The 26,398-nt window shown below is 37.5% G+C and overlaps 1 protein-coding gene across 4 annotated transcripts in view; it reads left to right on the top strand.

The window, feature by feature from the left end:
• Positions 1–26,398, top strand: part of COL24A1 (collagen type XXIV alpha 1 chain) — a 134,834-nt gene that overhangs the window by 39,774 nt on the left and 68,662 nt on the right. For all 4 annotated transcript variants that reach the window (XR_013954444.1, XM_080602971.1, XM_080602970.1 and 1 more), the window contains exons 11-21: positions 44–97; positions 708–752; positions 4,085–4,138; positions 6,188–6,232; positions 10,342–10,395; positions 10,487–10,531; positions 10,901–10,954; positions 11,559–11,612; positions 13,160–13,213; positions 21,735–21,788; positions 26,090–26,143. Coding sequence is in view for 3 of the 4 variants with exons in the window: in XM_080602971.1 (XP_080459097.1) it covers positions 44–97; positions 708–752; positions 4,085–4,138; positions 6,188–6,232; positions 10,342–10,395; positions 10,487–10,531; positions 10,901–10,954; positions 11,559–11,612; positions 13,160–13,213; positions 21,735–21,788; positions 26,090–26,143 (567 nt within the window). In the remaining variant the exon portion in view is untranslated. The remainder of the gene's footprint in view (positions 1–43; positions 98–707; positions 753–4,084; positions 4,139–6,187; positions 6,233–10,341; positions 10,396–10,486; positions 10,532–10,900; positions 10,955–11,558; positions 11,613–13,159; positions 13,214–21,734; positions 21,789–26,089; positions 26,144–26,398) is intronic.

Below are 26,398 nucleotides of genomic sequence, written 5' to 3'. Positions count from 1 at the left end.
AGGAAGCAGCCTTGTAAGCATTGAATTGTTCTTGTGTTTCCAGGGTTTCATTGGACCTCCAGGTGTAGCAGGACAAACAGGACCTGAAGGAGAAAGGGTAGGTTAATGAAACATCAACGAAACATTAATGTTTGGGTGGTAATATATGTTAGAATGGGAAAAACTGCACGTAACCGTTCATTTGAGTCTTGGTCTAAAAACAAAACTGATGTGGAGGAAATTACATGAATAGGTCACATCAAAATTGTCTAATTGATTAAATTAAATGGTATGAAAGGATTAGAGCCACATAGATCTATAACGAGTGTTTTTTGTTGAAGCAATTTCAATCAATAAGTAATATTTGTCAGTTGCCACGTGATGTTTGCAATAAAAATCGTCATGGAAATCTTAATCTCTGTCACTGTGCTCAAATTCTTTCGTCTCTTGAGTACAGAGGATGCCTGGCCATGTACTCTAATGGAGGCACAATGTGGCCTTTCTTCATGGTTCTGCAGATATGGATAAAGTAAAGACAAGCACAGTTTGTGTTTCTGCCCCCCTGTTACAGGACATTTTCTCGCTGTTTCTTCACTCAACATATTTTTTTTATTTTTAATGGTGGTACTTCTCAGGCTGTCTTTTCTAATCAAAGGAAGGTTTAATTACTTGACTTTAAGATGATGAAGAAAAGAAAACCTAGTTATGATGGGTTGTTTCTTTCTCAGGGCATTCCAGGCTTCCGTGGAAAAAGAGGTCCTAAAGGGAGACAGGTAAAGCTGCTAACATTTGTTACAATTTCTAATGCCAATGTAAACGTACCTGTAATTTACTCTGCAACTTTAATCAGCTGAAAAATGTTAACATTGCTTTCTTCACTTATGTCTATTGTTTCCAGTTAGTACTTTGCAGTATTGCAAATTCCTTGCAGGGTATAACTAGTAGATATTTTGAAGTGAAGAATGCTCAGCATGATGAGCCTTGTGGCTGGGTAACTGATATCAGCTGCCAGAGGGCTAAAAAATGACAAACACATAAATATATTCAATAAAATCAGTGTTAGCTCAAGTTACAGATATGATGCAAGTTTTACGAGGTCTGATTTTGGTGCCAGTTTGAATGCAAATCAGCTGCTTCTAATGTATGATATTTTTGGATGATGGTAAATTAAAGCTGTCTTCTACTTTAAATATATTTCTACAGCTGAGAATAAACACAAATCTGCCAAGTATACATTATCAAGGTTTACATATTTCCTGTGGTATATCCTTAATGCCAAGTCTTTTGTTTTCTGCTGCAACCTTATTATTTTAGGTCTTTGAAACTATCCAGGAGTTTCCAATTTTAACTTTCCTGTGGTCTGTGATTGGAAACTGAGATACCATTCTGCAGTCGTGCACTCAAGTTGTGCTTCAGATGACTTTCATCTACCATGTTGAACAAGCATGCACGGCAGTAGTAGTGCGATTACTATCGTTTAGCCCCTGATGTACAGTATGAAAATTGTGGAGGATTCTGTTAATTAAGTTTTGTTTTCTGTGTGCTCTAATACCAGCCAAAAAAGGTCGCTAGGCTTCAGTAGAGTTCCTTCTACTGTAAAGAAAGTCATGCAGAGGAAAGTGTCATTAAGTTGATACACTGCTCTTTCTGAAGCTGCCATCAAATTGGTAAGGTATAAAATCAAAGTAAGATTTTGGATTTTAATTATTCAGCTAGCAGGACTGGGTGCTTCTGTGCTTATTGACAGTGTTGTAGTTTGCTTGTAATTTGACTCAAACACTGCTTTGTACAGCTGAGTGCTGGGCAAGAGCTGTCTGTGCTGTCAGTGCATTGTGGTAGTCAGCAGTGCGTTGTGCCAGTGAGTCATGGGTGGCATTCAAGAAGAAAGTGAAGCTGGATGGAAGGTAGAGGCTTGTGCTCAGTGTGGAAGTGGAGGTGGCAGCAGGGTTCTCCAAAAACCTGCTTTTGCTTTGTAATGTTATTCACTATGACAGGCTTCACTGAGGCTTTTGTTTGCCTGCGTAGTAGTTTCTTTCACTCTTTGAAAGTTGGTTCTGTGCATGCTGTAGTAAGCAGTTTTTGTTTCATTTAAAAAAGCACAGCTTCTATTAGTGCCAGGCTGTGCTCTGATGATGATTTCTAGTTATATAGATCAGTTCAGTTCAGTGGTTTGACGCAGGGGACAGGCACCAAAAGCACCTCTGCACAGTCTTTGTGATTATCTTCATTCAGTACTGATTCCTCTGCTATCTTGTCTTTTACTCAGTCCTAAGGTTCATTCTACATCCTTTCTATAGAATCTTGTAAGCTTTATTTGATTTAAGTCCTTTAATGTAGGGAACAAACCAGGAAAACACTTACTTGGGAGCCTGTCTTGAAGTACTTTGCTGGATCACAAATGTAGAGAATGTCATCACCACTATCATTGTCTAGGGTTAAAATAACTGACAATGTCTTTTGCCACTGTGTCCCAGAGTTGACTACTCCAGTGCTCTGGGGCAGGACATTGTTTTAAAGGAAAAAAGCTTGGGAATTGCATAACGTCAGAAGTCAGACACCTGACCTTCCGTAATGCTAGTGGAAAAAAATACTCTGACTGGTATAGTTCTTTCTAGAAAAAAAAAATCCCAAATATGATTCTTATTTTTGGAAAGTAATATAAAGTAGAAGAAAAGACGAGACTGCAATCTTTCACTGGTAAATAAATCGTTTCATGTTCATTTAACATTTTGTAAGCATTGAAGACTACAGTTAGGACATGTTAAAAGGGCATAAACAGTTGCATTTGCTCCCACTTAGTTTATCACCTCGAGGAACTGATAGGTATCGTGTTTGATATCCAAGAAAGGATCGTTCCCTTAAAATTCAATATACTACCACTTAGCAGATTTATTAAATAATTATTCTTATTTGTCATATCTTTGGCACAGTTGAAATTGAACAAAATCTCCAATTACTAAAGACTATGGCGGGAGAATTTGTTTGAATTTTGGATTGTACCTACAATTGTTTTAAAGAAAATACTTCATAGCCAAAGCATATGTATCCCATTTCTTGCCGTTGTGTGCTTGTAATATGAAATTTGGCTGACTCTCCAATATTTTTAATGCATTGTCAGTCCTGTTAGTATGATGTATAGTGCTTTTACGTACATAGTTTGACCACATTTAGGGAGAATGTTTTTACATAGCTTTCTTCTGTATGGAATTAGTTACAACCAGCAGTCAATATGACAGAACAGATGTTGTAAATTATACCAAGAATTTACTAATCCTGTCCATTATAACTATGCAAAACCAGTTTGTTTTATATTAAAAATAGGAATGGTTGTCCTTCATATGCTTTATAATAATGTTAGATGATGATATTGATGTAATAAAACATTTGTTGCACGGTAGTAGTATTATATTACTTTCAATTTTAGGCTTATCTGTTTTCCTGTTGCATATTCAGTTCTTTTTCTACTTACTAGTGTAGTGTTATCAGCATCAGTTAGAAGATAATGGGATTATGATGACTGGGTAATCTAGTGCCCTTATAATTTGTGCTGTGCTGTGTTCCTGCTGTATATAAATAATCATCTGTGGCCTGCATCTGTGATCTGATGGCTGGCAAAACTCCCATTGTATTCTTCTTTTCACTTTATTTATAATCGATACTCCTGTGTGTCGTGGTAACTCTGCTTCTTCCAACATCTACCTGCAGTAGACTATACAACCAAAGTATGTTATTAAGAAAAGAATAGTAAATTAATCTCTGTCTATATCCTGTCAGCTGGTAACTTTTAACAAGATAGACACTGTCAAATACACATTTTGTGTGTGAGAAATTTTATAGTACGCTTTCAGTGCCTTGCAAAAATTCGGCCACTGGTGTACAGACTGAGAATCAGTTAAATCTGCTGAGTTGACCACTAACCTATGAACCTCTATTGATTAAATGATAAGACAGTAATGCTATGTGCGTCACACCTTACAGTTATGGCAGTAGATTGTTGAGATTTGCCTGGCCATAGTACACTCATAAAAATTAGTTTAAAACAAACAAAGTGCTTAGACCATCCTTTGTGTCTTGGACAAAGAAAACATTTTCTGTTCTGCTTCAGGGTTTTCCAGGTGACTTTGGAAATAGAGGCCCCCCAGGCCCAGATGGGAATCCTGTAAGTATTATATTATGTTTTAATTAACATGGTAAAATATGTAACACTCAATATTAACTCCTCTCCCAAACAGAAAGGAGATTTATGCCTGAAAAGCAAAGTATTGAAGTCCACAGGAAAATTTTGCACTGTTACTTTTATGTGGAAAGTGCGAGGGTAGTTCTGTAGTAAGCAGGTGTATTAGAGAAGAGAACTGCACAGTTGCTGAGAGCACAGTTTCCACTCTTGCAGGTGCTGACTACCTTGAGAACCAGGTGTCTTACTGTCCTCATTGCATTGCTGATGAATGTCTCGTCTCCAAAACTTCTTGCACTAGATATGATTTTGTATTTCTTATTTAAACCATTATTCTAGGATCGTCTTAACAAATGGGATTCTGCCTCTGTGCCGAAACCCCAGCTTTCGTATACTTATGCATTTGATAGTTGATTTTGTCCTTTGAACTGTTACTGAACACAATTATGTCATTTTGAATACAAGTATGTCATTTACTGCATTATAATCAGTATGATAACAGCTTTGGCTTTGGCATTGTGCAGACTTGAAGTGCTCTCGTGGTATGGTGTTTAAACTGCAGCACAGTCAAGTTGCTTTACTGGCTACTGTCAAAGAAGCTTTGCTGTCTTGCTCTATTTGTAGGGAACTCTTGGCTGAGGACTCCAAACTCAAATTTCCTTTGATATGGGAAAACAGTGAAAAGACAAATGACCAATCAGTGCTGGGCAAAAAAGCAACTGATTTGAATCAGCTCTTCTTGCTGGATGCTGCTTTGGAAAGTGCAGTCAGTTTGTTTCTAAAGGCTGTTCTGATATGGACCGGAGTCAGCAACTGGGCAGAGATGGCCTTTCTGAAGGCTTGTCCTTTCCAGACACCCTTATGAGGAATTTATTTTAGAAAAGGTTATGCAAATTTTGCTGCTATAGCTGTTATCCTCTGATGCTAATGTTTTGGAGCATAAGGAAAAAAATATTCTTCATTTCTTGTCACTGAGGCAAAGTTCCCCTTATGGAAATGTCAGGTGATGCCAGCATATAGCTTTTCATCCTCAAAGCACTCTGAGGGGTTATGTGACCTGCCGCTTGGCAAATGATATCAAAAGGTGAGTTCTTTCCCCCCTCTTTGTACTCCCAAGTCTCCCTCATTTCCTGAGAAAGCAGAGATGCCCTTTCCACAAGATCTGAGGAAGAACAGTACTTTAACAGAATTAAACTCAGAAAGCCTGGATCTGAAATTAGACTTACCCATTACAAAGAAGCCTGTTTTAACACAAATATTTGCAGACAAGTTCCTTCTAATCTGTCCAGACAACTTCTGATCTTGCTGCCTTCTCAAACAGGCAGCAACACTTCCCCCTCCTCCCCCAAAACTCACCCTGCAGGGCTTGTTCAAGCAAGGGGCCCGAGCTGCAGCTGCAGGGGCCTGCAATGCTGATGGAATATTTACAGAGCCTTTTCCTGAGCTGCAGCGGAGACCAGAGGCTGCCTAGGAAGCCTGTGGTAGCAGGAGCTTGAAGGGAAGACTCTTCTTCCCATCTTCCCTGTGCTGATGACATTTGTCGCCATGCCTGATTTGTTCTGTTTAACAGAGTAATGCCATCTGCATCCCCAACAACCCCTCAGTTCCCTGAGTGTCAGTCTGCTCTGGAGGATTTTGCTAGAGCAAATTTTCCATAATTTTCCATAAAGAGTGTAGCCTTTAATTTGCAAAGGCCTTTCAATGAACTGAGCTGGTATTCTATTTATCTTCTAAGGAATCTATATAAATTTTCCAGGTGTTTGTTTTTTTTCTCCACACAAAAATGTTTTCTTCTTCCCACTTGAAATACGAAGGTAACAATTCTGATATTTCTTGGTAATGCAGGAATGATTTCATGATGCAAATACTGTGAGATCCAACTCTGCAATCAGAGGTTTTAATAAGCATGTTCTCCTACAGAGTGAAAATCTGTCATTCTTGAGGAACTCGCTATATAAATCCCAATGTAATTGCTTTGCAGATCACTGAGAGTGAATACATGTTTATTATAATCTAAATTCCTTGTCTTTGTAGGGAATTGTTGGTGGTGTTGGTCCTCCTGGATTTCCAGGACTAAGAGTGAGTACACATCAACTTATTTTGATATGGCTTTGAATATTTGTTAGAATATTGTCTTGTATGTTTGTGAAATAACAAAAATAAATACAAGAATCCAGAAATTCTGACAGTTGTTTAAGCAGATTGGTTTATATAGCTGTGATTTTAGTTAAAGTCACTACACAAAGTTGCTGTAGTATTGCTGGGTATGAAGCACTTATATATTTGGTTTGGGTTTTGTATGCTTCAGATGTGTCTGGGTTTTTCATTTGAAATAACCAGCTTTTTGAGTTTCTACTCCTAAATCCAGCATGACTTTTTGAAAATGTGCAATGCTTTCAAAAACCCTTTTTAATGTTCACAGTCCTCATTAATTCCTGTATGTGGCTACCAAATTATAAGCAAAATTAATTCCTAAGCAAAATTACTTTTTATATGCAGTATCATGTCCGATTTTTTTTAATGTTTTCAGAATTATGCGCTGCCCATTACGGACTGGCAACTGCAGTTGTATAAATGCAGTTGCACCAGAGAAACTCTGTGACATGAATGAGTTGTGTAGGAGTTAGAGGTGGGATTGACTGTGATACTTTTGTATCATGTAGACTTCCTAAAGTAATTCAAGTGTATGCTGGTAGAGGACTTGGGTTTGATTCTTGATGTTGGCTCAGTCAAGGCCTACCTACACAGCAGTGTTCATAACATGGGAGAAAATAGCATGTTTTCACTTCAGTTAAGAAAGCCATAATTGTGTCCAGTGTGAGTTGGGTTTTTTTGTTTGTTGGTGGGGTTTTCTTGATAGCTTGAGATCTAAAACATCCTTGATACGTTTGTTAGTTTACGTTGATGGTCATCTAACTTTTCCTTTGAAGTGTGACAGTTGATCGTCTATTGTTATCATCCTCTTACCATCTGCTGATGCTTCCTTTGACTGAAAGGAATTAGAGACTTTTATGGACCAGAGAGCTCCTTTGATTCCTACACCTGTGTTTGTAGCTGAGGTGTATGTATGTATGCTGAAAACTCTAACGTTTTTAAAGGCAGAAATGTTTTTGCAAATGAACTTCTGGTCTTAAATGAGTGTATTGCTTGGGATGACAAATATATGAATAAAAATATGTACAGACAAGTGCTTATGAAGTACAAATGCAGCACATTAAAGGTAGGGTCATTGTGCACCTTTCTGACAGCCTAATAGATCTTACGGATATCTTAAGGTGTTTTTGAAGGTGGTGGTGGTTGTTGTTTGTTTTGTTGTGTTTTTTTTTTAATGTGTCCTTGAGCAGCATTTCTAACATGTCTTGGCTCAATGAGTCTCTGTGGTTGATAAGACCTTACTGGTACAGCAAGATTTTGCAGTTGAGGAAAATGGCACAGCAACGTTTGCTCCAGATTTCTGAACAGCCTTTGGAGGCTTCCAAGGCATTGGAAAACCTACCTGGAATTTTGAAATAAGTTCAGAATACAGCTAAAGAGAACTCCAGTATCTAATTGTCCTAATGATTCTTGTGTAGATGCTAACACAGTGTATAAGCATGATCAGCAACATTTATTATTACGCACCATCTGTTCGTGTCTCTGCACTGCATCATACTGGTGCTCTGGTTCCCAGCTTCCCAGTCAGTAAGATAATTAGAAAAGCTCTGCTTTGTTTCAGAGGTTTGTTTTTTGTTTTTTTTACAAGGGTCCATTGTGCTCTTTAAACTGTAGCAGAGTTTCACGAAGAGGAATTTCAGGTGACCCTACCACCACCAAGCACAATTTCTGTTGTGTAGTCCTGTTCCTGTACTAAACCAAATGGTTTTGTACACCTCTGGCCTCTGTTTTTACGTGGCCCTTGCTCACGCAAAGGCCAGTTGCCATTTAAAACTGAGTAAAGAGCTAGAGATCTCAACATTTGTCCTAAAAAACTTAGTGAATTATACAATAATACACATTACATCGTTACAAGATACAGTGTTGAACATGAGATTGAATGTAATATTATTCTGGCAGAACCCAACATGAATTCAAATAGCTTGTCCAGCCCAGCTGTATGCATTGTCAAGAGCTAATTATATTTTTGTGTTTGTTCAGGAGAAGAATGGCAAAGCAAGCAGCATTGGCAAGCTGTGTCCAAGAATTCCTTCTTTCTATGACTTTTTAAATATACAAAACTGTTGCCAAGCTCAGAGCTTTGGCTTGCTGAGCAGTCAGTCTCAAGATTTGCAAGGCCAGGAGTTTTCGTAAGACAAGGATTTTGAGAAAACTTGCAAGTACAGTTATCAGAGCTAGCCTTTTTAAACGTTTTTTTTCTTTAAAAATAATGATGATAATAAAAAAATCCTAATACTAGGAAACATTAGTTTTCCTTTGCTGATATCCTGTCTTTTTGACAGGTAAAAGAAACTTGGTTTTAGTTTAACTTGTTGTATGCTTTTTGTAGCTGAAGTAATTTGTTTCCTTTCTACTAGCAGATTTTAAAACTGATCGATGTGTGCTAACATAAAGCAATGCTGATGTAGACAGAGGTCAATTTCAAAAATTGACAGACTTCCTTATTCAACTCTTTTCTTATCAGTGACCTCAACTCTGCATCTTCACGTTAGGGTAGAAAATGTGACACAGTTTCCTTCCTTTTTTCTATGTGAACGCCAAGTGGAAGGAAAGGTTATCAAATTTAATAGAGGCAGAAGGTTTTCAGACCTTCCTCATGCCTGAAGTTCAACACAAGTGTGAAAGTTGGGAATAAGGTTGATGTCCTTTGAGATAGTTTCATTTTTGTGTAGTTCCATCTCTTTGCTGTTAATTAGGCCAGGCAATATCTCTGGAGACTGTGGCAGGACTTTCATTAACCTGAATTTTGTTCCTGTTTTGGAATTCCTTCCCACTGCTTTTGTAAGCTAAATTTCCCAGCTCTCTGCTTTTTCAGTCAATGAAAGGTCTTGTTACTATAAGTACATGTTTCGACATATGGTATCTTTAATACAGCAATGTCTTGCTGAACTAATATGTACAGCTCAAGTAAGAGACAATAGTATATTTGATTTATCTTGGCACGAGCTAATGTGACAATATAGTCTATAAGCAGTTATTGAATTATGAAGCAATACAGAGCGGCAATCTTCCTAGGAGTTTTACCAAGCACCACGGGGAAGACAAGATGTTCTTCCTTTTCCTTCAGCAATCCATGAGGTTGATAATGGCTGCAGAAAAATGTTTGTGCTAACATTACATAAAGGACCTCCAGAGAATAACGTGTGCTGAACTGGGAATTGGTAGGTCCACCTCAGCTTTTTCATGTCACTTTCAGCAAGTGACTAAAGGTTTCTGTATTCATGTTTGTTGCTAAATTCTTGCATAGTCACAGAGGTGTAACATTGCCTTTTTTTTTTCCCAGAGGTAGAATATGCAGAAAATAGATTTCCTTTTCTCTCTGTAATACAGCTTTAGTTATTGCTGGATCATTTCTTATATTTAGTTCACAATCTTTAATATTATTGCTTGCTGTGTTGATCGTTTAAAATTCTTATTTTTTTTTAATTTCTGGTTCATTTTTCATTTGTCATGAAACTGTAGATTTAAATCCCACAAAGGAGGCAGGTAAGAACAGCTTGAAGGTACATAAGAACAGAAGAAGTTAGCATGCTCATCTTAGGTTAAGATTGCACACTTAGTATTTGGGGAGAATCCCATCTCTTTTTTAGCTTAAAGAAGTAATGGAGAGATGAGAAATCCTAGAAAAAGTCACTTTTTATTCCATGTCATAATTGGCAGTAGAGTAATTCCTTTAAGCCAAATTTGATGCTTACAGCATAGTGTTGTCATGTAACCCTCAGGACAGAGTGAATAGCCACTGAATGTGCAGCTGTAGTACAAAGGAAAGCTTCCTTATTCTGCGCTGCACAATGCAGCTCTATCTTCTCTTGGATACGTCATCTGCAGGAAAAGATGGAAGTTTGATTCCTGGTGTTTCTGTTCATGTACATGGGAGCTATAAGATGAAGGGTTTATAATATGAATGCTTTTTCCATGAGAAATTAGTCTGAAAACAATTTTGGTTTATCTGTGTGGTACAGGAAATACTACAATTACCAGTCTCTCCACTTCATCAAATGTTTAATGTAGCCACCTTTCTTCCTGTCTCTTAGGGTGACATTGGGCCAGCAGGACCAAGTGGACCATCAGGAATTCCAGGGCCTATGGTATGGTGTTGAACATTCCCACAGCCAAGTGCCTATGCTGCTTTCCAAATTATTGGAATACATTGGATTTTTGTTTTCTTCATTTTAATAGGGTCTCCCAGGGAGTATGGGACAGCCCGGAATGAAAGGTGATAAGGTGATTTAAATATTTCCATTATCCCAGAGATGTAGTTCTTTCAAACCCCTGTCATCAAATCTTGAAAATAACCTGCTTGACAAAGCCTTCTATTTTCCTTTTGATTTCTCTCTTCCAACTTGTATTTCTTAAAAATACTTCAGGATCTGATACTTTGAACAAGCTTTTGGACAGAGTACTGGACATAAGAGTATCTCATTGCTATGTCTGTAGGGTTTCATGGCGCAGGTGCTTCAGGACCACATACTGCATTGTCATTCAAAGATCCATGTTAGTTTTAAATATTAAATATTGAATTCATCTTTCTCCTTTTCCAAGAACTACTCCATTCTAAACCAGAAATATGTCTGTATAAAATATGTTGTTTAGGGTGAGCACGGCCTTGCAGGAGATCCAGGAGACCAGGGGTACCCAGGAGACAAGGTAACTTATAGTTGCATTGTTCTAAAAAATTGTCCTTTTTCAGACATTTCTTTAGGTTTCTGAGTATTACAATACAATAACTCAGCTGCGTAAAAGAAGAATGCAGTAGTTACTGGATGCCACTGAATTAACACTTTTTAAAGAAATACTATGCTAATTAAAACTTAGTTGGGGAAAGTAATGAGCGAAGACAAGTAAAGGGCATGGGCAGAATAATGGCTGCTGTCTGAGATGCATCAAACAAGAAAATAATTATGGTGTAATATGAAACCTGCTAAGAAACTATTGTAAAAAATGCTTTCCCTTGAACCTTGCTGTTCATCTGCACCTCACCTGGATCAACTGTGGTTAGCAGCTGCACATGATCTGGTGTTCTCCTTCATATGATGAAACACTATCTTCTTTCCTATGTGACTAGTACATCAAAAGTCTCTGAAATAGCACATCCTGTGAGAACTCTTTTGTTAAGAGTTTAATGTTAGAAGTCACTTCTGATCCTATGGTTATTTTGAAGAATGTTTCAGGTGGCAAAGTGTAGTGATCTATTGCTTCTAATGTAACAACAATATATTTTCATTTGCATTTAATGGCTTTCTTTTTTCAGGGTGCTCCTGGTTTACCAGGACCCCCAGGGATCAGAGGAAAACCAGGACCCCCAGTAAGTTTAGACATAAAGTTTTGCTTTCAATATATCACTGCATGTTATTATGTTTGATACTTCTTTGTATCTTATGCTCACACTGCATGTAATCCTCTAGAAGCTACCTACATCAAAAAGCATGAAGAATAAGGTCTAAGCTGCTTTTGTTTCTATTTAGAATGAGTCAGATCCTAGCATGTGTGAGACAATATCACAGAGTTTAGTATGTGTGTCAGATTTTAATATGGGACTTCTTATTACATTAGTTATTCTTTGACACTCATTTTGCTGGGGGAATAGACATGTTGGTAATGTTTGAAACAAATCCAGCTGAGAGTTCTGGGAGCTGCCAAGATGACCATTAGGGCTAGGTGGATTTGGAGAGAGTGTGGGAAATCTCATTAATACTGGTCAGTCATTTCTCACAGGGATGGGAGTAGTCATGAATTCAAGTATTTACTGATTTGTAGCAACTTTAAAAGCATCTGTGTAGTGCTAGCATTTCTGCTAGGTTTATAAATGTTGAGGCATGAAAGGCTTACCTGGCTTTTTCCTCACCTGTTTTTAGCACTACTAGCAGCCTCTTTTCTTGTGTATAATTTAAAGCAGCCAATACCTAATGTTTTTAAAAGATTAATAACTCCAGTCTTAGTTTTTATCATGGTCCTTTAGACTCGACAGGAATAGCTTTTTGTCTCAGAGAATTTATATTATAAACTCTAATACTACAAAAAGACTTATGCAAGTTTACTTAAGCTTATGTGGGAAAGCTTGGCCTATTTGTACTTAAAGATAAACATGTGCATCAGCCTTTTCCTGATCAGGTGTAGATTTTAGGCACCAACTGAATGTGATCAGCATCTTGACTTCTGTTAAATTAAGATAAGAGACTTCAGTCCTTCAAGTAACATTGTAGAATGCATTCACATTACAATCATTTTCATAAAAAAAAAATGAAAAAAAGATTTTTCAAGGTCAAGGTTGAATTTAGCTCAGTGAACACGCAGTGATGGCAGCAGCAGGAAACGTTCAAAAATGTGGAAGAAAAGGTAGACTTTTGAGAAAAATTTTGATCAGTTTTTAGGTGTGTAAATATTTGTATATAATGGAGTCACTATAACATGCAGGTAGGGCCCAATTTTGCTATTGGGCAAATTATAGTATTAATAATATTCGTATAATTAATAATATTTGCAACATTAATTGCAAAACTGCCATTAACTGTCTTGGACATGAATGAACAGTTAAGCTAGAGAGGTAGGTTTATAAAGCAATATCTATAAGACTTATTTCCTTAACTTTTAAACAATGTGTGATTTTTATTATGAAAACAGCTATATATTTCAAGTTTTGCTTTATACAACTGTGTGGACCATTCCAAAGCACCCAGTTTTATTTTTCTGAAAAAAAAAAAAATATATATATATATTATTGTGACTTGAATGAGATATGAAGAACTAGAATTTATATCCAAATAGAAGAAGGTATAAAATGTGTTTAAAATCTTAATAACAATCTGTTGTTTAAAAAATACATATATCACAAATCTGTTTTCCTTTTTTAAGGGAAAAATTGGAGATCCTGGATCCCATGGTCCATTGGGTCCACCAGGTCCTGAGGTAAGAAGTTGCTTGATAGATATAAACTGAATGTTACTTAGTTCTGAATTACGGAAATCTGTGAAGCAAACACCTTTACCTCTAAGATTGGTGTCTTAATTGAATCGGAGAGCACTTCTTAATCAGTTATTTCCAGTGCTTGTGTTCTACTCCCTAAAGTACAAAAGATTCTAGCGCATATTTTTAATGCAAAATATTAATATGTGCAATTCTTGAATAAAACAAGTGCCTCATTCACTTATTTGATTGGGATTAGTTCTTATCTGAAACCAGGTGTTATGGTTTACACCTTAAATGGGGCTCATGTGATGTCTTGAACACATGAATTCTACAGGATTCTAAAAATTGGTTTCTTCAAGCCTGGTTGCATATTTATCTCTTACAAAATAACTGTATTTGGAAGGAATGCAAAGAATAAACACTGGTTACGTAGGAAGCATTGCAAAGCACTTTAATCTGTCTCAGCAGTTGCCCAAGAACAGGGCATAATAATTAGTATTATGGAAGTGTACATAGAAACTAATTCTGTCCCTGAATCATTCCATTTGGGTGCTCTTTGGCATTTATACCATGGGCTATTGGAAAAAATGCTGCTGGACACCCACACACATACAATATATGTGTATCCGTGCTGGAGAGGTAAAAGGAAAAAAATCAGATTTTTTTTTAACCAGGTGTATTTACTTTTTTTTTTAATACATTTGGACTATGTTTTAGCAATAATGGTTGTCCTGCCTTACAAGATTTAACTCTAGGAGTGTATCTCCTCTGCCTTTCATAAGGGGGAACTGAAGGGTTCTGATCTTCACAGAACAGATTATTGGGTTTTATCACCTGATTTGCTATTATAGCTCCTCTAAGTCCTAGATAACACAGATTTTCTTGTTGGATGTGACCCCTCATTGAGAGAAAACTCACTGGGAAATGCGTGGTAGTAAAACAAGACAGTCTTTTCAGGCAACGCCAACATGTTTTAGTCAATGGCAAGAGATTATTTTCATGCCCTTCAGTTACAATGAAAAATGCACAAAGCCTGTGCATGCTGCCCAGAGCTGCCTCTTTCTGTGGCTCAGGATCTCATATTTCGTGATCCTCTTTGCTGTTAGCATAAGATGTTCCTGCATTATCCTCTTTGTATAGCTGCCAGCAAGGAAGACCTGCAACAGGTTAGTATCCAGCTGTTGGTCTTGAACCTTATTCCAACCCAAGCATGCTATTCCTTTAGGCCTGGGGAGAAATTCGTCACTCAGGGTTAGTACCCTCACGGCAGGTTGTACGGGAAATCTTCCTGTCTGACAATCTCACCATTTCCTTTTGCTCAGGGGTGCGGAATTGCTTCAGCCATTAGAAGGCAAATAAAGTGCTTCATGTTAAGTAATCAAAGCATGTAATTAAAGCAGGTGTTTTCCTTTGAATATTTGTCTACAAAACATAAGGTTTAAAACTACAAAGCAGTGTTTCACTTGGTTTTAGTCACACAAGGCAGATCCATATAAAGTAAAAAAAAAAAAAGTTTTGACTGTATTACGCATACACACAAAAAGCATGGTCACCATATGGCAAAATGAAAGAAGTAGAAGGGAGGTTGGACAGCAGTATACCAGGATCTTGAACAAACTGGAAATTTCAGAAGTTCTGTAATAATTTTGGTATATGAAATACGAGTGACGAGTGCAGGTTTTCCTACAAGAAAATCCTGCTGGCCAACAAGGACAGGCTAGATGGGGCTTTGAGCAGCCAGGTCTAGTGGGAGTTGTCCCTGCCTGTGGCAAGGGGTCAGAACTAGATGGTCTTTAAGGTCCCTCCCAACCTAACCCGTTCTATGATCACTAAACCTGTTTCTTTCAAAAAACAGGCTGGTCAAACAGGGCTCCCGCATTAGTGGGAGGAAGCCTGGCAGGCTTTGCTCATTCTCCCAGGGTCTTGGCTTTTTATATGCAGGTCAGCAGTGAATTGCTTTCTAAATCTTTCCTCTGTAGCTGTTCAGCCTGGGTACACCAAGCTGACATTGAAATAAGCCACCCACTCGTAGCTCTGTTTGGGAACTGCAGTGCTGACCAGCAGGAGCAGGTGGGGAAGGGACAGAGGTCTCTGCTCGCTCTCGGGGTGGCTGTAGGAGGTGGGGCTGCCAAGTGTAAGATTGCTGCAGCGTCAAGCAAAATTCTCTTCTGGGTATATTGCCACAGAGCTCAGTTTTGTTGTATGCCTGAATGCTTGCTGCTCACAAAGCACTGGATATCTTTAGTGAACGCTTGACAGAGTGTATTCTTCATCTGTGTTTGCATGTTTTCCTGCTTTGTTATTCATTTAAAAAAAAAAAAAAAAAAGAAAAAAAAATGCAGAAATGCCAACTTTTTGAGAGCTTTTTTTTTTTTGGATAGCAACTAGAAGGTGCAGGTCTCACTTTAAGCCCACAATTAGGCAAGGTTTTAACAGGCTTCTGTGTGTATTCAGAATATTTTTATTTATAGGTAAATTTTGCTCTATGAATCACATTGAATGTGATTCACCCATGAACAGTGGTGATACTTTCCTTCAGATGTGCTTTGAGTATTATAAATAGGTTTCATCTGGAGTGGAGGGAGCATTAGTCATTATCTTCAATAGAACTTTCTTCATCTGTGCATTGTTTTGATCTGAGGTTGTTAGCTTATTCTTTTGGGAAGGTGCTCATATGGGATTCAGCTGCTTTGTTTCATGCTGAAGGCAGTAGCTTACAAAAGGAAAACAATGCATTCAAATCATAGTAAACAGTCAAAAAGGCACATATTTTCTAAGTGAATCACTAGTTGCTTTGAGTTGCTCACTTTAAAAGAGGGAAGTTTATTTTTAATGCTTGTTTTATCTTATCACATGATGTTTTGAGTTGTGCGGACAATGCCATGAATGCAGTAATAACATAGTCTTCTCTTTCAATATTACATCAAACAAAATAAAGTGTAAATGACTTGGCAGGAATATAGAAATAAAGACAATTTTATAGCTGAATTAATTGCATGTCCCGGCATATGTCTGAAGAGCTGTTCTTACTGTAGAACTGTTTATATTTTGTGCTTGCCTTTGCACAGAATCTTTAATGTGTCCTTTCATAAATTTACTTGACATAAGTACCTCTCTGTTCTTTTTTTTTTAGGTGTATTACTTTTGCAGAAATATTCAGTTTTCCTTGCCTTTTTAATGATATTGAACAATGTTTTTCCAGATGACCCTCCCGTGTTCTGTATTTTCAGAGTGAAACAGTCTTTGCCTGTTGGGTCCTAGGCTGTTTTTACAGACCTTCGTAGGTGTTTTGCATTTGTCTTCTTGGAGACTTTCCTTTTTCAGGCAGGGCTGTCTTGAGACCCCCCTAGAAAGGAGGGTACATACAAATAAATCAAACTTGGTTTGTGCTGCTTTCCCGGGGCAATATATTTGCTCTTCAAGTTCTGAATCTGCCTAGTAAGGCAAGCAAATGTTTAAATGTTTTTATTCGATTTTTAAACACCTGTGCTGCTTTGCATCTTGGGTTTTGCTGTTGATCTTAGAAGAAATAAATTTGAAATTTCTTCCTTTGGGGGTGGGGAGGGGCCTGGGTCTAGCTGTGGTCTGATCTGTGTGGGCATGCAGTTGACAGCATAGACACAACCTACAGCATGCAGCACCACCGTACCTAACATCTCTGAGTTAATGTTGGCAGATGCCAGGACTGAATCTCCCATTAAGGAGTCCAGGCCATCTGTTGGAACTATCTTGCTCAGCTCAAGTCTTTTCTCTTGCATGAGGATTATTTCACCAACCATTAGTTAGTTACTATTCCTTCTAAGCTTTAAAGTTAATCGATTTTAAAAATGCACGGATGTGTTCCTGGTGACTTTCCTCTGCACTTAGGCTTTGCATAACCATGCCATCACATCATTAGAAGCATGCCTGAAAGAAGACCCATTCCTCATACGTTAGATTTTTAACTGTTATTGGAGGACCTGTAACACAAAAATGAGCCTGGATATTTTAAAAAGTAGTATGTAAACTGATATTTGTTCCTTAAGAAATTCTCACACTTGGTGTTTGTTTTCACCATCAGTCAGAAGAAAATGTAAAAGCATACATCTACCTGCTTAGTGTTGTTCTGTGTACTGGAAAGCTTCATAAAAGTAGCTGTCCAGCTCCGTCTGGAAGTCCTGTCTGACCCTCAGGGTAGGTTTGCACTGAAGTTCTTGCCAAAGCTCTTTCCTTTTTGTGTTGTAGATTTACAGAATGCATTAAGATTTCACCTTTAATACGCTGATCAGAGGCCGGTGCTGCTGTGCTGTCAGTCAGGTCACTTGCCAGCCACTTGGTTATAAAGCAGCCAACCAGGTCTGTGGAAGACATGTATTTGGAAGGGCTGCTCTAGCATCTGCTCATGCTATGAAGCAGAATACACTAGATACATTACACTTCGTGTCCCACAAGAAAAGCAGTTGCTACTGTCTTGCTGAGCATGACTGAATGGATCTGCTATGTGCAATTAGCAAATGCACAAGCCAGCAGCATCACTCTGCTGACATCTCAGTAACAGTGAATTGTGAATCTTGCATTCGATATTTACTGTAATCCATGATTGCTGTTTTTTCTGTTCTCTGACAAATTGCAATCGTGTGGTTTTAATTTATACTGTTAGATTCCTTCCTTCACCCTTTAGAAAATCAGGATTGAAGGTTTGTAGGGAAAAAAATAAGGTTTTGTCTCTGCCCTTTAAAAATGCTGGCATTAAGCTTTGGCTGGAATGGTACACACAGAGAAAAGCTCATTTCAAATCTTTTTTTTTCCTTACTACTTTACTATTTGTACTTGGCACATTATTGACATTGTCACACAGTTGTACAAATGTCAGAGAGCAAAGTCCTGTAACTGTGTGAATAGTGACATTTCTAAAATCGTGTGGAGAAGAAAGCAGATTATTTGGATTGAATTGTCTCTCTGGATAGCCTGTCCTTTCAGCAGAAGAATGAACACTTCTTATTTGAGAATACAAAATTAAAGCTCTCTCTTTCTCAATTCCGAGAGATTTTAGTTTTAAGCAGAAATCTTTCTTTGGTAATTTGATAATAAGTTTTAATGAAGCTCTAATAAAGCTTCTTGCTGAAGTTCAGTCAGTATTGCTTCTGAAAATTCATTGTAAACTCTCATTCAAATGAAACACAGCATGCAATTGAATGAAATTGCTTCTGAGAAGGGGCATTTGTCAACTGCAGGGACTAACACAGTCCCTGGAGAGATTTTTGCTCTGTGTTGCTCTCACACCAGAGCTCTCATCCCCATCCCTCTGAGGGCTGCTGAGAAGCTGAGGGCGTGAGGACCAGTGACTAATAGTGATGCTGGCAAATGTCATGTGGAAACTGCTTGGAGTGAGTGGGCTTCTGCAAATGCAAGAAAATTCCTAGTGGAAAGTGAGTGTAATCTCCAAACATTTCTGATATTCTGCTTCCATGTTAGCAGCCACACAGGAAAACAAACAAAAGAAAAGCAACAGCATTTGCAGATTCCTCGTCTCTGAGACACTGATTTCAGTACAAAAAGACATACCCTGATGTTGTAGCAGCCAGCTCATCTCTGCGTTTTTGTTTATTAAAGATCATATAGGTAAATGAGAACAATAAATGTATTATTTATGAAATTAATTTTATGCTCAAATGGTTGAGCGCAAAAAGCAACTTTCATAGCAAGGTTAAACTACCTTTGTGTTGAGATAGGTGGTTACTGTAGTTATTTTCTGACACTCTCTAGTATGATTAAACTGAGTGAACTCTAAAGTGCTTTGCTGGCAAAAGGCCACCTCTCTCTGCAGCAAGATTTTGAAAATAATTGGTAGTCTACAGGCTGTCAGGGTTCTGGCTGATAGCAAGACCAGAATCTGCCCGTCACATTTCCCTTGGAGAAGCTATAATATCAAGTGATGCTTTGTTCCGCTTAGTCTCTGCAGAAAACTAAGTTGCAGCTGGAAGCTATACATTGATCTCCCAGCCTTTCGCTTATGGAACAATAATAATTTTTAATCTGGAGTGGCTTCCTACGGAACTGGCTGCTGAATAATTCTTCGCAAATTTAAGTATAAATAGAAATGCATACCGTTTCACTGCTCAGAGTCTGAATGGCAAATGCCATTGCTGAGGTGTTTTAAGAGCTCCTTTATTCATTTTCTCTAATTGGCTTAAGTGACGTTTTCTATGTCATGGATTACTCTAATCATCTCCTGGACTCTCACTGATATGAGACCAGCTTGGATATAGTGCTCTAGGACTGCTGTAACATCTGTGTTGCATTGGTGGTACTGCTCAAGAAAACTGCTAGACTATTCTTTACAGCAAAGACAAAATGAGCCAAGATTTTAAACGCTTAAATGCATCGCTAGTGCTGATGCTGTCAGGCCAGTAGAGCTCTCACCTCATAAGATTTGGCTTGAAATTTCCAAATGTCACGAGTGTGTCAAGGTTGTTTTGTCTTGTTTTTTTTTCTTGGTTTGTTTGTTTTTAATCTCGACTCAATTTCAACGACGACGTCGAGCTATCTGTCTGGGTGCCTTTGTCACGTGAATAATATGCCAAGTGCCACCTAGAGGCATGTTGGAGCTGTTGCATGGCTCTACCAGTTGCTTTATGGCAAAAAAGCAATGTCCAACGTGATGTTTGTGAAATGCTGTCCGTTAGGGCTGTTCCAGTTATTCTGAACATTCAGCTCAGTTCTTTTTTCATTCTTCAGTGGGTTTTCTTTAGTACTAGCTAGTATTCAAGTGCTAACGCTAAGGTGTTTTTGTATTTTTTTTGATTGTTTGATGTTTTAAACGTTTGTGTTTGATCTATTATATAAATGCACCTAAAAATATTTTCATCATATCTACATCTCTACTTATAACTTCCTCTCTCTCTTTCTATCCTGTTGAGAACAGGTTATATAAACCCAATGGAAGAAAGGCCTACAAATAAGAACAGTAAAAAAAAAAAAAAAAAAGAAACTTTTATTCTATTATGATGTGACAGCTGTACTGTTCTAGTTGAGGGTGAAGGGATATGTCTTTTTTTCTAAACCTCTTGCTTTACTATGATTTCTCTTTACTTTTCTGGTAAGTTGCGTGTTTGTTTGTTTGTTTTGGTTTATGCTTAACAGATTTTGAATAATCATTAGAAATGGTTATTAGCTGTATTTGAAGTTCAGTTATTCTGGAAGAATATAGTATGGCCAAATATTACCCACTTAGTGAGACAATTTTTTTTATACCTTTTTCATGGTTAGAGAACCTAAAAAGTGACCCTTGAAACTCTAATGAAGCCATGAATTAGCCTGCATTAATATAGAAAGATATAAGACAGAACTTTATGCTAGAAGGTCTGAGATATTGTTCAAGGTGTTCTGATCACTTATGATGCTTTCAGTTCCGTTACTGGAAAAGTATGCATTCAAAGAGTGCTAGGTACAAGTTTTATTCTGCAGTGATGTTCTGTTAAGAAGGAAACGAGTTTTTCTGGTAGGCATTGGATGTGCACAGATGTAGTAGTAAATAAATCACTCAGAAGAAGTTCTTGGTGCCAGCTTGCTATTTTCAAATAGGCAAGGTTTACTGAAATTTACATGTTTAAAAACAAAACAAAGCTATCTAGGCCAGTGATGAGTGAGCTCTGCATTAGCTAATGAGTCAGTTACCAATGCTGTATCCTACAAATATAAAGATTTTATTTCTTCACAGGGTATTTATGAAATTTAACTCCCTGCTGTTTACACTGTGTAAGGGTTAGCTGTTTCATCTTTGTTCCCTTAAAATGTGCTCATTCCTTAAAGGAATCTAGTTGTAGCATTGGATTCTTCTCCCAAAGGCGTCTTCGTGGTATCCTACTTAGGGTCTACTGGCCAGATGGTTTTAGGTGATAACTTCAGTTGATTCATTTCCTTTACGTATACAGTTTTCTTTACCAACAGCTGGACCTATGCCACACGCTACTTCACCAAAGCTTATTCTGGATAATGCTGCAAGCTGGTGACCTTCAGTTACTGCCAGCCAGAACTGGATTAGCACCTGCTGATTTGGAGGCAAAAGGCTTTTTGCTATGTTCTTAATCTTGCAATGATCTTGTCCTTAAAGTGAGGCCAAGGATTAAAAAGCTTTAGTTGTTCTCTAAGGTTGTGGGTTTTGTTTTTTTGTTTTGTTTTTTAAGAAGCTGAGTTTACGAGTACAGGACCTGGTGCTGGCTGCTTTGTGTGTACTTTGTGTATTAAGACCAGTCCAATGGCTTAATTATAAACGTTGCTCAGTGGTTAAAAAGTCTCATGTTAAGAGAATTGAAAGCCGTACTGACATCTGCTAAAATGAGTTTAATGAAAGCTGCCTAAAATCCGTCACTTATCCAAGCCTTTCAAGGGTACTTAATGTATTTTGACATTTGGGGAATGGTAGAACAAATTTAGTTCTTGTTTCTGTGATTCAAGTTTGTTAAATGGATGGACAGAATCAGAACAAGTACATTGGAAACATTCCTAGGCTATAAAACATTTGTCTGTCTGATTTATTTAGGGTTTTCCAGGAGATATTGGTGTACCTGGATTAAACGGCCCTGAAGGTCCCAAGGTAAGACTGTATGAAAACTTATTCACAGTAACAGTTAATTAGCATAAGTCTGAGGAAAAACTTTGAGAGATGGACATTGGTGTTATGGTAAGATAATCTGTCAAAATACAAATACGTTGCCCCAGGTGTATGTATGAGGAAGTTAATGTTTAATGCTGTCCACACAGTTATGAGGGTAATTACTGTGTTAGGTGGAAGCTTGTAATGGCAAGTTAAGTGCAAGGAAATTTGGAGAAAGCACTGTGTAGCTAGGAAGTAACATGTATATCACAAATATTAAAAACAGTGCTTGTCAAAGGCATGCAGACCTTTAAAATCTCAGCTAATACAAATTTTGAAGCAAATTTTGATAGAAATAGCAAAGGTTACAGAAAAATGGACAAAGATCACATGCCAGGTTAAATAATTTAGCATTACTTAGCAGACTAATGTTGTAAACCAAGCTTAGCAAAAATTCATACAGAGTTTTCAATGAAGCTTTGGATAAAAACACATTAGTTTTCTCCTAAAATGGAGAAGGTAGGGATGAGTACCAAAAAATGCAGGTGGGTCAGAAATTAACCCAAAGGGGAGATGATCGCATAGTGCCTAAACGTAGACTACTTCTTGTTAAAAGTACCAATAACGTTCCTAACTTAGTAGTTAATATAGTAGTAGAGAATATCGTTAAGTAATATTTTCGTTAATAAGTAGGCACAAGAGTGCTGGAATTAAATTTGTATATGAAACAAAGTTGAGCACTTTTAGATAATCTTAAAAACTGCACTTTGCATCAGTTCACCCCACTTCTGTTACTTCAGACTGATGCATGCAGGAATTAAAACAATAAATCCTACTGTAAACTTACAGCTTTGCAGCTGGCAATAGAAGGAAAGCCACTGCCAGATCTCCTTGAAAGGAAAGCATTATAAGGCTGTTAAAAATGAGTGAAATTCTAGAATGCAGGAGGGAAGGTGTCATGTTAATGCTACTGTACAAAGCACGAGAAGACTTTATCTAAGTAGCCCACAGAGTTCTAGGCATTTGTATTCCAGAAGGACTCAAATGGGAATAGATGCTGAAAAGGTTACTCGAATTACTGTATTCTGAGACAGTTTATTTATCCTACCAAAGCGAAGGGCCTTTCTGAGCTTTGTAAGTGAAGCAGAGGGCAAAATTTGTGGGGAGGCAGAAGAACTATGCAGAACCATGGACATGAACTATGCTTGCTCCAAGAACAGCATTAGAATTGTCCATAAATAAACAGAGATGGAAATGAGATTTTTCATCAGCATAGTTGTGAAATTCTGCAGCAGGTTGCTTAAGACAATATAGAACAGGGAGCTGTAAATGGCTTAATGATATAGTCTTCATTTTGCCTGGAAAATAGTAGAATCATTCCATGACAAAATTCATCATTTTTGAGAACATCTCAAATAATCCAGTTGCCAGAGCCATAGCCATTTTCTGCATCTCATGTCTATCAGCTGTGTCAAGAGCCTTCTCCCAAAATAACCCAGACATGAATCTACTAGGAAGGCTGAAAAATCATTGTTTGATGCAGAAATGGGGAGAAGTTAAAATACATTGCCAGAGACAGATGCGGACTTTTACTTTCATTCTGTTTTATTGCTTTACTAACTTTTTTGTATGTGAAAAGATAATAGCCTTCTTTATATGAACGATTATTAGACCACTGCAGTAGCAGTAGGTCTTGTGTTTCTGAGAATGGTGAAATATCAAGAGACTTAAAAATTTGGTGATAGGTTGTGTCCAGAATCTAAAGGAGATAGAAGAGAGTCAACAGTTCTTGAATTACAAATCAGTTATAATCCTTCAAGTTGATACATGAATGCTCTGAGACCTTATCCCTGCTCTGCTACCCAGCTTCTTCAATAACTGAGATCGTATGTTTCCATGTTATATCCAACATGTTAAATTAGATGTTTTTGATAGAATTGGGTCAATATTTAACACATACCTTAGCAATCTATTAGTTTTTCACCCAAATTCCAACAGAAAAAAAAGGTAGCCAACAATGTTTATGTAAGATTATGCATTCCAATGACAAAAAAATTACATAGCAGAGTAGGATTCAGTGGTCTCTTGCACATTTGCTCTTAGAGACAAAAAGCTTAGACAGCCTGTTCTAATCAGGAAGAATTGATGGCTTATATTTGAGATGGAAGAACTGGAAAAATTCTTAAATTGCTCCTAGAACATTAGAGAAAGTTTGCACACTGGAAGTGTTTGTCTTTCAGGATTCCCAGCTGTCTTGTGTTGAGTACAGTTTTTTTAAAAAAAATCCATCTTTCTATTTTTAGAAAACTGTTTTCACTATGCTGCTCTTTTCCGCATGTTTTTGTTTATGCTTCCTCAGAAGCAATACCCATTTTTAATTTTAAAAAGAAAGCAGGGTAAACTTTACTTCTTAGCAGTTAGTGTGGGAGAAATTCAGCTTCTTGTTGGAAAGTTTAAGCTCTATAAGCATGATCAGCCATCTCTAAATACCAGTAGAGCTTCTGAATTATTAATTTTTCCCTAAATTAGTGCAGTAATCAGCAAATCTAACCTCTCTAAAATAACATTCAAGTGATTTATTACATAATCTGGTGTACAGCACATTACTCAGTTTGGAAGCAGTATTTTAGGTGTTTGATCTTAATCCAGTGCTTATTTAACAGGAAAAAAAAAAAGTTAAGCTTGAGAAGTTCTGAAACAATTTAGTTGGTTTTATATGTTATTATAAGTATTTATGCTCTGTAACTGAGAAAAATGGGAGGAAAGGACAGAGTATGTTGACCACAGCTGTTGGGTCCCCAGTAATGTGCATTTGTACCATGGAAGTAGCTGAGAACTTCAGTCCTGCTCGCTTATGTTTGTTTGGACAGCACGCTAAATACAAGTGGCTATTAGGAGTTCCACTGTTTTTGGAAGAGATGATCATCTGCAAAGCTATGTATGTGAAATACAGAATACACTGTTTGCTGACTCCACAGATTTTTTCCAGACACTTTGGCACATGTCTGATGACTACCTTCAATTCTGTTTGCTGTCTGAAACCTAAAAGGAGAGGTGGAAATTTCGTTTAGCCCTATTATCAATTGTACAGTCTGGAACTTTTTTGCAGATCCAGTTAAGTGCAGCGCAAGAGTAGCAGTGTTGCTAACATTTTCATGGTGCGACTACATTGTACTGAAAATCATATCTCCTAATGTGCTTTGCTATTAGAATAAAATGACCATTTCTTGACTAACTACACAGGACTATTGCTTATGTGCTACTAAAAGCCTTCCTGTCACGTTTTCTGTGGTACATCGAACAACAGCTCTTCACCCTCTTCTTTCCTAGAGTGATGGCGGCCTATGGACCTTGAGGTGGCCTATTCAATTTTCTGTTCTGTTTTACTTTGCGTGCTGAGTGAACTGTTACTGGATGAATGCCTGCACCTTCAGTCTAGACTTCAGCTTCATTAGTAAGCAATTAATAAGGCTTACACTTGGAACTTTCCCACCATCGCTTTCTTCAGAGGCTAATCATCTCTACAGTGTCTTTCTTCTTGCTTTATCTGATATTGTTAATCCCAGCTTCCAAGAACATTAATAATACGTTTACATAGATACAGAGAGATATTAAAAAAAAAAAAGTCCTATGCCTGGTCAACAAGTGCTGTACCCAATTACTACCTTTGTAATTTGGATGACTGAGAACTTTTACACACTACTAGCTGCTAATTCATTTTAACAAAATTTTGAAAGCATTGCTGTAAACAGTCATAAAAACTCAGAGTTGGCAGAGGCCGAGGTCCTTCATCTTTGGGAAGCTGAATATAATTCTGACAGAAAAGTAAGGACTGAAAATCACAAGTAGTTTTGGACGAGGTGGTAGTTTAAATTCGCTTTCTAGTTCATTTCCATTGCAATGTTGTCATCAAATGTTATACTAAAGATTATCTAAATTAAAGCAGGACCAATACAACTCTTATAGGCCTCTGATCTTAATATGATGGCATGCATTGTCCTCAAAAAACAGAAATTGTTGATTTGAGAGCTCCAATATTTCATTTTCAAAAGTCAAAATAATAATTTCAGAAAAATTAATATAGTTGAAGTTTGTAAGATACCCAGCTTTCCAGCAGATATAAAAATTCTGCTGCATATTCTCTTGGCTTCCTAAGGGAAATGGACAATAGTATTTAATGAGGTCTGCTTACTCAGTTTTGCATTTGTGTCCAGGTTTTTAAGAGGAGAAGATATGATTGTTATATGAAGATATGATTGTTAGTTGATGTAAGATCTCACTGTGTGTGTTTGGATTTTCAGGGACTTCTGGGTGACCGAGGGCCTCCAGGGCCACAGGGGCCCAAAGGAGTTGAGGTAAGATACAAAAAATTATTTGATCAACAGATTGTTTAAAATAAAATGTTATGAGGAGGAGGAGGGTTAAACGATAATGGTTAGGTATTTATGGTGTTGTCATGCAAGATTTCTTTTTTTTTTTTTGTATTTTGGCTGGTGTTGCAGAGAGACTTTAGTGGTGTTACAGGGCCATGCATCCATTTCATAATTTAAGTGATTTCAGTGGAGTCTCAAAGGGTCCAGAGTCTGACGTGCTTCTTTTTGTTAAGCAGG

Source organism: Anser brachyrhynchus (assembly GCF_964034855.1).
Source record: "Anser brachyrhynchus genome assembly, chromosome: 8".
Taxonomy (NCBI): domain Eukaryota; kingdom Metazoa; phylum Chordata; class Aves; order Anseriformes; family Anatidae; genus Anser; species Anser brachyrhynchus.
Note: the sequence above shows the minus strand (reverse complement) of the source record. Positions and strands in the feature narration are given on the sequence as shown.